Below are 13,100 nucleotides of genomic sequence, written 5' to 3' on the forward strand. Positions count from 1 at the left end.
TGAAAGTATAAAGACAGACTCCAGTTTTATTTCAAACATATGAGTGTGTACACCAAGTGCACACTGGGGAAATATGACTGCTTGCCTTACTGTGTCCACATGCCGTAATGTGTGCATGGATATATTTCTATACACTGTGAACTAGAGAAAAGGAACTGAAGAATCATATGGTGCTAACACCCATAGTAATATCTATAAGCAAGACATTATACATTGATAGACCACAAACTATTGTGCAATCACATGGTGCATTTTGTCACTGGTGAACGGACCTCAAAAGTTGCAAAGTAGGATCACAATTGCAGGGCAACGTTTGCATCAAGTAAACATAAGAAATAAAATGACTCCAAGAGAGAGAAATCCATCAACTTTGTTTGCAGCATCAACAGTTCCTGCCTTCAAGCAGTTGGAGGAACACAGTCCTACCCAGAGATACCCTAGTACCCAACAGGGAAGGCTTACTTTGGGACTCATGGGCAGTTGAGACAAGAGCACTAATATAATTTTCTTCTGTACATACAAATATCAAAATGATAAAGGTCATGCCATGACCCTGGACCCAGACTCCTTAGAGGCAGAGTAATCTGGCACCTGCAGTTCTCAGAAGATATATCTACTCTCTGGTTCTTCCCTTGTGAGTCTGTAGACACAGGAGGCTACCCTGATCCCCCCAATGAGAGGCCTCTGCCACTGGATTCTTAAGGCTGATACACAAAATCCTTGGGTCATCAACAGAGATCCCCACAGCTGGAAACCCAATTACTCTGAAGGAGCTACAATGGAAGGCACCAGCTATTCAATCAGCCAGGAGGCAGCACTAAGTGGGTGGGCATCCAGTTGCTCTGCACTGAAACAACTTGAATGTTTGGATTCACCTACAGGAGCACTATCCATGGTTCTGAAACCACACCCTGGTCTCCTTCCAAGTTGCCTTGAAACCAGGAGCTTCTAGCCTCTGCTTCTTTGAGCCACCACCTTTCCTTAGTGGTGGGCATCCCCATTAACTACAAGTGAGTTTTATGACCTATTGCTATGTGTAGGTTCATGTGATTAACAGATTTTCCTGTTCTTAAGGTACTATTACTAACTCACCACTTTCTCAAATAGAAAACAGTTTGTCAGACCATCAAACCACTACATACCAGCCCCATTTCTTAAATATTTGCTTACAAAGGTTAAATAACCAACATGTGTTATAATCGGCAGAGGATGGGAAACTGTACCCTGTAAATCTCGTTAGATCAGAATCTTCTTGTACTGCGATACCGACTGACTCATGCAGTGTCATCAATACCTCCACCACAATCTCTGGTAAATTACTATGAAATAAATTGTCAATCAGCTGTAAAAACAAAACAGCACAACACAGGTTTAGTTTTACATTTATCCTAACATTTATCCTAAATTCCAAGAAACATCTCTTTAAGCGCCTCCTTTTCAAAAAGGCGAAAGCCCTTAAAACCAAGAGGTGAGGCTGCCCTTAGATTGTTCTCCTGCACCATCTGGTGGCTAATCAGCAAATTGCTTTTGGTTCCTACAGACAGCACCACATTTGTTGCTTTCTCCCATCAATTAAGCTCCTTGGGGTGATTAAGACCTCAGCCATCTAAAACTGGGGGGGGGGGGGATCCGTATGAGAATATGCCTGCCCTCATCTCAACTACGGCCAGGATTAACAGGGTTTAGAGCTGCACAGTTACTGCAATCCAGGGTGGGTATTCTTGGCTGCTCGTGAAAGGTTGGTTCAGAGTCAGAGCTGCTTGCTACTGAATAGCACACTGCTGCATGGCTTCTAAGCAGTCTCACATGCTTTTACATCTTTCTTGGTAGCATGTTTCCCTGAAGGAGCCATTGAGGAGAGGCATTGAGGGAGGGGAAGAGTTAGAAAAACTAAGTTGGGGAAGGAAGGCCTGAGCTATGAAGCAGAAAAATGAGAAGAGGAATGTATCTTCTGCTCTCCTGCAAGGTAGGAAGTGAATACAAAAGAGCTAGCAGAGCTAACGGCAAGAGGGGGCTAAGTCAAAAGGCTTATTGGCTTCTGTGCAATGGGAAGGGACACAAACCCCAGTAAGCGCTGGTTGCCTCATATGCCAAACAGCAGAACACAGAGCATTTTAGGAGAATCATCTACGAATTCCAAAAAGTTTATAAAAAAAGTACCTGTTTTCCTAACCAGTTGTCATCTTTCAGCCTCTCATAGACTTCATGAGCTGTCTTTTTCTTTTGCGCAAACTCACCATCTTCATGATTTTCATAGGCAAAATAAGGGAGGATGTTGACAAGTATTTTGGGGAAACAATGTGCCAAGAGCTGTTGCGTCCCTCTTTCAATCTTGTTAGCAATGGATGTAACCTCTTCAAACTGTTGCTTAACAACCAGTTGTGGAATCAAAACTTTGTAGCAGGATCTAAAATTAAGGATTTTCTTTAATTATGGCAAAACAATTGAGGGGGAAATTACACTTCAAGTATAGTATACAGTGCAAGCTACAACAGAATCCAACAACTGCATTCTTATGACAAATTATTCTTGAAAAGCTCATTTGATCACCTATTTCTAATTACCGTATTTTTTGCTCTATAAGACTCACTTTTTCCCTCCTAAAAAGTAAGGGGAAATGTGTGTGCGTCTTATGGAGCGAATGCAGGCTGCGCAGCTATCCCAGAAGCCAGAACAGCAAGAGGGATTGCTGCTTTCACTGCGCAGCAATCCCTCTTGCTGTTCTGGCTTCTGAGATTCAGAATATATTTTTTTCTTGTTTTCCTCCTCCAAAAACTAGGTGCGTCTTGTGGTCTGGTGCGTCTTATAGAGCGAAAAATACGGTAGCTACTGACCAGTTATTTGCAGCAAGAGCATAGTTTAATGTATGAAGGCTATTCCAAAATATTGGTATTGTAACTCAAAAACTATGCATCTTTCTGAGAATATGCTGCTTCAACCAATAAAACACAAAATGTGGCACCTGGCATATCGCTACTAAATATTTTGAGTGTTTCCAGATAAATAGTGGGGGAATCACACAAACGTAATTTAGAAGCATACCTGTAGAACTCATCCAAAGTACGGTAATTCAATAATATATATGGAAAATCCGAAAGGCTGTAGCTGCAGTTCAGCCATTGGTGAACAAGATAATCTAAGTGTGTATTCATGAAATCTTCCACACTTCTGTATCCAAGAGTACCAGGAATTCTTTCCAATACCTACATTCAAAAAAAGGGCAATTCCAAATGAGACCACCACTGGTAGTAACTATAACAACTCATAGTGGCTTCGTTCACATATCCCTAATTTGGGTGTAATGCTAAGCCAAGGAATGTGGTTTGTTTCCTCCACAAAGTAGGAGGAAAGAGTAAAAGATGTGATCACAGTAAACCATTAACTATTGATGTGCGATTGACGGCAGTGTCTATGAACTAAAGCTCCTACCAGGAATTAACACTATGGAGAAAAACGAGTAGTGGCTCAGACCGATTTATTACAACCATTTTATACAGAACCACAAAACCATGGACATTTTTATGGGTTCAAATCTAAGTAATACGGAAATTCTTTGAAAAGTGTTTGAAGTTTTTTTTAAGCCCTGCACGTTCATTTAGAGTTTTTAACTGTGTGCTTTCCCATACCTTCCTTACAAGGTGAGGCTCTAATCCATTCTCTTTTACACACTGGAAAACTGCAAACAGTGCCTGCTTTTCACACACAGGACTGCAGCGTAAAATCATCGTTATTAACATAAGAAGAACTGATTTTCTATTATACTCTTCATCAGGAAGATTCTCTTGGTTCACAGAGCCATGTGCCTGTAAGAAGAAAACACTGAATGAAGACGAACTTTTAATATATTTAAGTGATAGATATAATTTAAAAATTCCCTCAACCATTTATATTTTATTAAAATACGATCCTGAAATTGAGATGTAAGAAATAATCCAATAGGTCTACTTTGCAGCAATCATTTTCATGTTTTCCTACTGGAAGTTTACAGGCCTCATGCAAAACCTAAGCATGATTTTCCCCTTACGCTTAACCCACACATACCAATTAAATGAGATAAGAGCACCATTGTTTTTGAGTGAAGCAAACACTCAAGACCCCTATTGCAGGAAAGCTTGCAGAGTGAAGCTGTGTTAAAATTGTAGAGATAAATACAATAGTTTATCTGATGAAATTAAAGGCCACAGTGAAAAGGAACATTTAATCAAAGAAAAAATGTACAAGAGGGGTTCAGCACAAGAAATCTGAAATGTTTAACACAAAGTAGACTAATGATATTAATAATAATAATAATAATAATAATAATAATAATAATAAACCTTAGCATTACTCTTAAACATGATAGTTCTTTTCCAGTAACAGCACAACTAATGAAACAACTTCATTTAAGTCACTATGTAGCCTGTGCACCTGGTAAGTGAATGGAAATATATTCAATTTATTGTATTACCTAGTTGGAAGATTAATTAGAAGCAAAGACTTAAAAACAGGCAAATCCAACTAAACTTCAGTGGATTTGGGGGGGGGGTGGTTAAAAAGGACACCCAACAACAACTTCCAATGAGTAAGAGAAAATGTTACAGTGGAAATGTGTATGTGTGCTGGGGGGGGGGGGAATGTATTACCAATTTCTTTGTTCCTTCTTGAACTGTGAGATACAAGTTCTCAAAAGCCCTTTGCTGGAGCTTCAATGGAAGAGCGTTCAGTAAGCCAGTTGAATCTCTCAGCTTCACATCTTGAAACAAACTTAGGATCAAGCAGGGAGAAAAATAAAATTAGAATGATTTACAACATTCTCTGTTTTCTAAAATAAAGCCTTAAAGGCATTTAATTTTGAGAACCCTTCTGTGGTACTTGGGGGTGTCCCCCCATGTTTGTGATTAAGCAATGGTCACTTTGAATCCCTTCCCAGAGGGAATGAGTTTGCATAGCAAAAGGAAAAAGGCAAGGGGCCTCCATCAAAGATATACACCTCATAGTCCAGCTGTTTAAGAGCTATCTCCCATCATTTTCTTTAAAGGTTTCTTGTAAACTTCTGAACTAGATATTTGGCATTTTGTCAATAGTATCTATTTCTCTTGCAGTTAGCAACAAAGTAATAATAATAATAATAATAATAATAATAATAATAATAATAATAAATTTTATTTATATCCCGCCCACCCCAGCCGAAGCCGGGGTCAGGGCGGCTAACAACAATAAAATATTGCAACATTCTAAAAACATTTCATTATAAAAATTAATTAAAATCCAATTGATGGCAACCATTAAGCTTAAGTTCTGTAAAGATTGCCAAAGGAGGGAGTCAGGCTGCGCCCTGACCAAAGGCCTGGTGGAACAGCTCTGTCTTGCAGGCCCTGCGGAAAAATGTCAAATCCCGCAGGGCCCTAGTGTCTTGTGACAGAAGAGAGGTAGAAGCTGGATATCCAGTCCTACCATAAATCTTTGAGAATATCCCTAACTAAAGAAATATATGAGAAACAGCGAGCATGGTTTTGAACTGGTGTTTAGACTGTTTAACTTCTACTTGAATGTCTTTCTGGGAGATGGTAAAGAAAAAACACTAAGCAATTCTGAATTTTTGTATGCTACCTTTATGTCAAATAATTAAACCACAAAGGCATACCTGCTTATTGATTTAGCTGCAATCATGCAAACTTGAAAACTGCTATCTGCAAGGAAGTGGGGGAAAGCATCACGCACAGGGAGTTCTTCACCATTAACATCAAGCACGGCCCACTTTGAATGAGGATCAACCTGGTGGGGGGAAAGAGAGAAAATGTCAACGCTACATTTTTATGGAACTTGGGAGAGCCAACAGAAACCTTTTGTTTAAATATTTCTAGCCACTGACTTACCTGAAGTAAGGCTTTCATACAATTCACTAAGGCAATTCTTACGGGAGCTGTGTATTTTCCTTTATTTGCTAATTGCCTGGAACAAACAATATTTTATGATAAATTTCAAAGAGGCAAAGAAGTCAATACTTTTGGCAGATCACTCAGAATAAGAAAGAAAAAAAGTATTTATTTCCATGCTTCAAAACTTCTTGGCTAGTTTTTAATTTATGCAGAGTTCAAGAACTGATAATATGAACAACAACTTTCTGATCAAGCTAATGTTGCCTGCTGCTTCCTTCCTGGAAGCAAAGAGTTCTTGTCTAAACTAAACATTCATTCCTTACACCATTCACAACTAATACACATTACGCTGAGGGCACTTAAGACTAGTATACTTTGAGAAATGTTATAAAATTTTATAAATATAAATACAGTTAAAAAAATAGAGCATATCCTTGGAAACCAGATTGGAGGCACTGAAAGAACAAACACGAATATTTCATATAGAAATAACATACATACATAATAAAAAATATGGAAGAGTATGCTCAATCAATAAGACCGTTGATACTTACCATGAACAGGATTTCTTGGGCCTATATGAGCTGATGCCAAGGATAGTATTTAGCTGCCTCTAGCAGTCACGGGTGGCGCTGTGGGTAAAACCTCAGTGCCTAGGACTTGCCGATCGTATGGTCGGCGGTTTGAATCCCCGCGGCGGGGTGAGCTCCCGTCGTTCAGTCCCAGCTCCTGCCCACCTAGCAGTTCGAAAGCACGAAGTGCAAGTAGATAAACAGGTACCGCTTTATAGTGGGAAGGTAAACGGCGTTTCCGTGTGCTGCGCTGGTGCCGGCTTGCCAGAGCATCTTCGTCACGCTTGCCACGTGACCCAGAAGTGTCTCTGGATAGCGCTGGCCCCCGGCCTCTTAAGTGAGATGGGCACACAACCCTAGAGTCGGACACGACTGGCCCATACGGGCAGGGGTACCTTTACCTTTACCTAGCAGTCACAGGCAAAATTGCAAGTTGGAAGAATTTAACTGAACTCTTCCCTCCCTTGCAAGTCTGGCTTTTTTTTATTGCAACAAACCAAAGAAGGAAAGGAAAATCAGACACAAAACAGCAAAACAAAGAGACTCTGAAATCAGACAAAAAAATGTATATACAAGCCAGAACCCAAGCTACAGGGAGCAAAAAACAGTAAGACAGGGCAAGGCATCAGTTTGTATAGGTCCAAGAAATCCCTTTCATGATAACTACTTACACTTACTGACCCAAGAAGGGTGGCGGGAGGGAGCAAATGCAAAAGACCATGTGATCCAACACTTGGCAATTGCTACAGATGACAGGTTTATGACCATGAAATTAACTGCATGTGAAAATATGCTTATCATACCAAAATGCTGCAACAACAGTTAAAAGTGGACCCAGGGCTTCAGCATTTGTTCTGGCAGCACCCAAGGCGGTCACCATAGGAAGGAGATTATATAAAATTGCTGAGCAAACTTCTTGATCTCGACGATAAAAGGGACATATATCCCTGTAGGAAAAAAGAGAAACGTTGAGAAAATGTATCTGCAAAATATTGATGTAACAGTTATTTCATTAAAAACAAGATTCTCTTACGAAAGAGGCTTGAGAAGGGAGACAAGGTGGTCATCTGGCAAGGGGTTTTCTTCACTGGGGAGTTCCTTCAACAAGACTAAGTACTAGAACAAAACACATTTTTAAAAAGTTTTCCTAATGTTTTTATTCATTTATATCAAACATTTTAAATTCCATATAAATTAGGCTACATACTTGTATATTCATGCTTGGTTTATAGGTTTTGTATATACAGTGGTACCCCGCAAGACGAACGCCTCGCAAGACGGAAAACCCGCTAGACGAAAGGGTTTTCCGTTTTGGAGGCGCTTCGCAAAACGAATTTCCCTATGGGCTTCCTTCGCAAGACGAAAGCCCATAGGGAAATCTCTGGGACAGCAGGGAAGCGCAGCGCGTCTTCCCCACTGTCCTCGGACCTCCTCCGAAGGCTGGCGGTGGGGCGGAAAGCCCTTCTCCCCGCGCCAGCCTTCGGAAGGCTCCTCCGAAGGCTGGCGGTGGGGCGGAAAGCCCTTCTCCCCGCGCCAGCCTTCGGAAGGCTGCTCCGAAAGCTGGCGGTGGGGCGGAAAGCCCTTCTCCCCACGCCAGCCTTCGGATGGCTGTCCTGAAGACTTGCGGTGGGAGGAGGGTTTTCCTTCCCACCGCCAACATTCAGAATGCTGTTCTGAATGTTGGCGGTGGGGAGGAAAAACCCTCCTCCCACCGCAAGCCCCAGGAACAGAGGAGAAGCGCTGCTCCCCTTCCCCTCTGTTCCCGTACCTGTCCTGAAGGCTTGCGGTGGGGAGAAAAGCCCTTCTCCGCACCGCCAGCCTGGCAAGCGGTTTCCCTAGGAACACATTAATTGATTTTCAATGCATTCCTATGGGAAACCGTGCTTCGCAAGACGAAAAACTCGCAAGAAGAAAAAACTTGCGGAACGAATTAATTTCGTCTTGCGAGGCACCACTGTATTTTAATGTAGAACAAAGCTTATCACTGACTAAAATCACACAGCAGCAGAATTGTTTATAAAACGCCTACATGATGTTAAGGTTTCAAGATCCTCCACCTGTTGCTAGAACAGTTAGCCAAAGACTACTTAACACAGCAGAGTGACTTTTCATACTCACTACATGCAGATGTTGCGGCTTAATAAAATCAAACATGTTTTCCTCAATTAGCATCAAGAGTTTCTTCCAAATTTCAGACGCTCTAAAGCAAACAGTTTGCACTGGGGTTGCTGTGGCAGCTATACACAAGAACTTTAAAGTATCAAGGAGCAACAAGTCCTGCTTTGCCAAATGTTCTTCTGACAATGGGCTTATGGCACCTGTACATAAAACAGTGTAGCGTTAAATAAAAAAATATAAGACATGAACTTCCAAACATTCAGCGGATATATGCCAGGAAGCCATAACTACTAGTTTCCTGGCAGACATACCCAAGTATCTGAAGGCACACGTAGACATATGCAGCAGTAAATTAGTGTTCCTGGACTAGGGATGGACAATCAATCAAAATTGTATCTCTATCAATTTTACATGTGCTCGGTGGTAAATCCATTGTGACACATTTATGCACTAATTGTAGATTTTATTTTTAATTCCTTGTGAAAAACCATGTTTAAATCAGCATTTTATCAAAAAACCTAATTAGATCCAAATGTTTAGAAATAAATTCATTGAGAAAATGTATCTTACCAACACACAGAGAGACAAACACAATTTTTGAGCTGAGAACTATATTGCAGACCAAACTAAGTTGTCCTCTATTCCTAACCTGGGCAGCTACATAGAGAGTAAAGGAATTCTAAAACAGTTATACCAGCAACCGGGTCAAAAAGGAAGCTGCAGTATCAGCATTTGCTAAAGTATGAGCACATTATGCAAGTCTGGTAGGGCTAGGAAACTTAGTGTTTAATACCAGCCTTGACACAGATTGTGTGTCTTTGAGAAAAAGACAAATTCTGTCCTAGTTGTCTGTGTACTGTGATTACACTGGAAGAGCAGGGTTTAAGTCCTTCCCCAGTCACCTCTATATTCTGGAAAAAATATCAGTCAGCATATGTAGGAAAAAAACAACTCTGAAGGTGGCTTTTGAACCTCTGATGTATTTCTAGAGGAAGACAATTTAAATACAGGAGCGCACACACACACACACACACACACACACACACACACACACCCCATTTCCACAGGGGTTGCCCCCTTTACTTGCCACTTCCAGGTTTGCAGTGATGCACACGAGCAAAGTTGCACAGGCTTTGAAACATGTAAAATGGTTGTTGGAATGGTACCCTCAAAAACTTTTAAAACCATTTAGTTATCACAAAACGATACAGAAAGCAATTTAAAGATACCTGTCAAAGTTTGCAACTCTCCACCCTCATTTACATCACCAGCTTCAGCAGAGTGATCATCAAAAAGATCTGACGTGGTCGGATTTTCTCCTTCCATCCTACTCTCTTCCGGATCATCTTCCATTAAATCCACTTCTCCAGCTTCACTTATCCGCCCAGTAGAAAACATCTAAGAGAAGTTATTTATTTGCAATTCTTTAATCGCATCTTTCTTACAATAAACTCGTTACTTTATAGAAAAAGCTTAAAATTCTCTTAACTGAGAGTTCTGTGTACGTTTCAGTATATAAAAACTGCACCACCTGTATACAAACCAGAAAAATGTGACTTCTGATTGTTCCGGTAAATGTGGCATCGCTGTCCTGTGGAAGATCACTGTTTGATACTGCTTAGTTCCTTATGGGGCTGGGACTTTTACTGAGGAGGACCTCTGTTTCACTTTGTAATTTAAGTAAAACAGAGAGACAAAACTCACAACTGAGGAGTCCAGATTGACCTCAACTGGCAGAGAAATTTATTCAAGAGAAATACTCCCTTGGCTACACAAATCTCAAGCTATTCAGAGATTAGAGATCCACACCAATGTCTCTGTAACTGATCCAGAAGCCCACTGTATTGTATTATTGTTAACTTGAGAGTTAGTCATGGAAGATAATGGACAATATCACATTTGTCAAACCTAATGGTATACAACACTCATTCAGCCTTAATTTTTACTGTCTCTCTAGAAGAAATAGAGAGATTCAAGCAATAACCCCAAGATGGTTCAGCTTAGCCAGAAGGGAGCATAGCAGTGCAGTGCTAGCAGTGGCTTGGCCCCCACCATTAATAACAAGGGTGCCAAAGGTAGGGCAGAGTTGAAGGAGAAGGAAGATAAACTAGCAAGGGGAAAGAGAAACAACAGAGAAGGTAAGTGTGAAGCAGGATACATGCAACACTGGTGTTTAATGGCAGAGCGGGGGGGGGGGAGCATTGCAATGTACATAGAGCAAATTGGTTTGGCTATATTCTTCACTCTCAATAGGCATAAGAAAAGGTCAAAACCAGCATGTTTTGTCTGTTTTCAAGTGAAATATCTGCTTATGTTATACACTTTTTGTTGTCCAAAATAAACTGTGATGAGGAAGTCATGCCATACACTATAACTACTCACCAGATGTTTGCAAATGTCTACAAGATCATTCATCAGTTTTGAGGTTAACAAATGCAAGAAAATTCCAGACAGGATCTTTCTTGGGCTGTTCTGTCAAAACAAACCCAATATATACTAATTATCGAACACATCCCCCAAAACAGGATTTAATCACTTTAACTAGGCATGGAAAACATAACCAATCACTTTAAAACTAAAATTAGCTACTGCTATATTCATTTGAAACTGAACTAATAAAAATCCTGTGTGCATACATACACCTATACTGTACATGATTACAAATTATTAAACTGATTGGAGAAATAGGTTTGCTGCAAAAGGGACCTAGCTGGCTTAAAGTACAAGGATTTCAGCATTTCTTAACTGTGGCATAGACTGAAAGATCAACAAGTGTCTTACCTGCTTACAATTACATGCGCAACTAACACACTGTCCTATTAACGTCCTTAATGAAACGATCCTAGAATCTTCATTTAGCTTGTTTTTAGACTGATGAATAGTTTCTCCCACATAATGAATAAGAGACTGTGCAAATAAAAAGAAAATGCAAAGAATTAAGGAACTGTCTCAGACATATATTGCTTTTATTGCATTCCATCTACATTCAAGTCTAATCATGCTAAAGAAACTCAACTTTCAGCTTTTGCTAAGGCAATCAACCATACAAAGATGAGTAACTTTGTCTCTACTAACATTTCCTGACTGTATTTATTTTCCTATTCCTTATATTTCTCACTTTTTTCACAAAAGTGCCTCAAAGCTACTTATAATGTAAAAATAAGCATTAATCAACTTGTAAAATAAGTGACAAGGAACTTAAATGTAAAAAATAAAAGGATATACTTCCACCACTATTAAGATATTTCTCTTGCTTGGGAACCGGGAATTTAGTGTATTCCTGAAAACACAAAAAGCCTTACTTTGGCTTTATGAAACAGCTTTGATTTGCGTGCTTCTTCTTCCGTCAGTATGCCAGCATAGCAGTAGCAGCCAAGAACACCAGTCAGGAGGCTGGCACAACGTACTAGGATTATTGTGGATGCAACCTTCAAGTCAAACACAAAAATACATGCTAAGCTTTGCATTTGATGATACTTCATCCATAGTTATTAATACTTATATAAAGTTCAGAATACAGTGGTACCTCGGGTTACAAACACTTCGGGTTACAGACTCAACTAACCCAGAAGTAGTACCTCAGGTTAAGAACTTTGCCCCAGGATGAGAACAAAAATCACGTGGCGGTGGCGCGGGAGGCCCCATTAGCTAAAGTGGTACCTCAGGTTAAGAACAGTTTCAGGTTAAGAACGGACCTCCGGAACGAATTAAGTTCATAACCAGAGGTACCACTGTACCTTCATGAATTGCAGGCTGCTAAGATGAAGCTGGTAAACACAGTGTACTTACTCTGCTTATGTGTGATTTTAGACTCACAAGACAGAGCAACCCTACCTGACTGGGAGCAGTGGGGCAGAGTGACCACAGCATCTGAGGCCCCACCACTTCTGCTGGGCAAGACAGAAGGTGGGGTTGAAGTTTTTTGTGGTAGCTCCAGGCTGCTGCAGCTGATGACCAAGATTCATGCTGCTTCGGAGCTCCAAGGCCACTGGCACCCCACCCCAAATTGTCCCATTTTAGGGTTTTCTTCTGGCTATCACCAGCAACAGCTTCCCACCTGCCAGGGCAAAGATGTTGCCCCAGAGGTGCTCTTTTGAGCTGGTTCAGGCACAGAAAGAAACTTACGCCACCCAAGAGCAGAAAAGAGGAACTCCTCCCACTTCATTGCAGCTGCACACCCACCCATGCCATGTTTAGATGAATGTCATGTAGTATGAACTGCCAGGGAAGGCTGGTCCATCAACAGGCATGGGGCACTATCCCACTAACCTCAGCTTGCCCTCAGCCAGACCCCACCTGCCTGCCTTCTTAATTACAATCAGTCCAGGGAGTGGCACCGCCTATCAACTTTCTTCTTCCTAGTCTCTGTTTCCCCTCCTAAAAATCACAGGGAGGATGAGGACAAAACTGGGGACAGGCTTTGCCTGTTCTTGGCTTTGACTCTCCACAATGCTGGGTCTCCCTGCCTTCTGTCCTACCATTCCCAATGGGCTCCAGCCACCATGGCAAGCAACCATTTGTCTATTTTATTAATTATGTGGCATATATCAAA

General features: G+C 40.9%; 1 protein-coding gene across 3 annotated transcripts in view; it reads right to left on the reverse strand.

Moving 5' to 3' along the window:
* The window catches only part of ATM (ATM serine/threonine kinase), a 53,513-nt gene that overhangs the window by 27,513 nt on the left and 12,900 nt on the right, over positions 1 to 13,100 (reverse strand). For 2 of the 3 annotated variants that reach the window (XR_014525139.1, XM_083499075.1), the window contains exons 14-27: positions 11,851 to 11,976; positions 11,330 to 11,455; positions 10,931 to 11,020; positions 9,778 to 9,946; positions 8,549 to 8,748; positions 7,464 to 7,546; positions 7,234 to 7,377; positions 5,856 to 5,931; positions 5,624 to 5,754; positions 4,623 to 4,743; positions 3,627 to 3,803; positions 3,043 to 3,203; positions 2,161 to 2,407; positions 1,224 to 1,342 (exon numbers count right to left, since the gene is read on the reverse strand). Coding sequence is in view for 2 of the 3 variants with exons in the window: in XM_083499075.1 (XP_083355201.1) it covers positions 1,224 to 1,342; positions 2,161 to 2,407; positions 3,043 to 3,203; positions 3,627 to 3,803; positions 4,623 to 4,743; positions 5,624 to 5,754; positions 5,856 to 5,931; positions 7,234 to 7,377; positions 7,464 to 7,546; positions 8,549 to 8,748; positions 9,778 to 9,946; positions 10,931 to 11,020; positions 11,330 to 11,455; positions 11,851 to 11,976 (1,970 nt within the window). In the remaining variant the exon portion in view is untranslated. The remainder of the gene's footprint in view (positions 1 to 1,223; positions 1,343 to 2,160; positions 2,408 to 3,042; positions 3,204 to 3,626; positions 3,804 to 4,622; positions 4,744 to 5,623; positions 5,755 to 5,855; positions 5,932 to 7,233; positions 7,378 to 7,463; positions 7,547 to 8,548; positions 8,749 to 9,777; positions 9,947 to 10,930; positions 11,021 to 11,329; positions 11,456 to 11,850; positions 11,977 to 13,100) is intronic. The other variant, XM_083499076.1, reaches the window with a different exon arrangement.

The sequence above is a fragment of the Podarcis liolepis genome (genome assembly GCF_965112155.1).
Source record: "Podarcis liolepis genome assembly, chromosome: 4".
Classification (NCBI taxonomy): domain Eukaryota; kingdom Metazoa; phylum Chordata; class Lepidosauria; order Squamata; family Lacertidae; genus Podarcis; species Podarcis liolepis.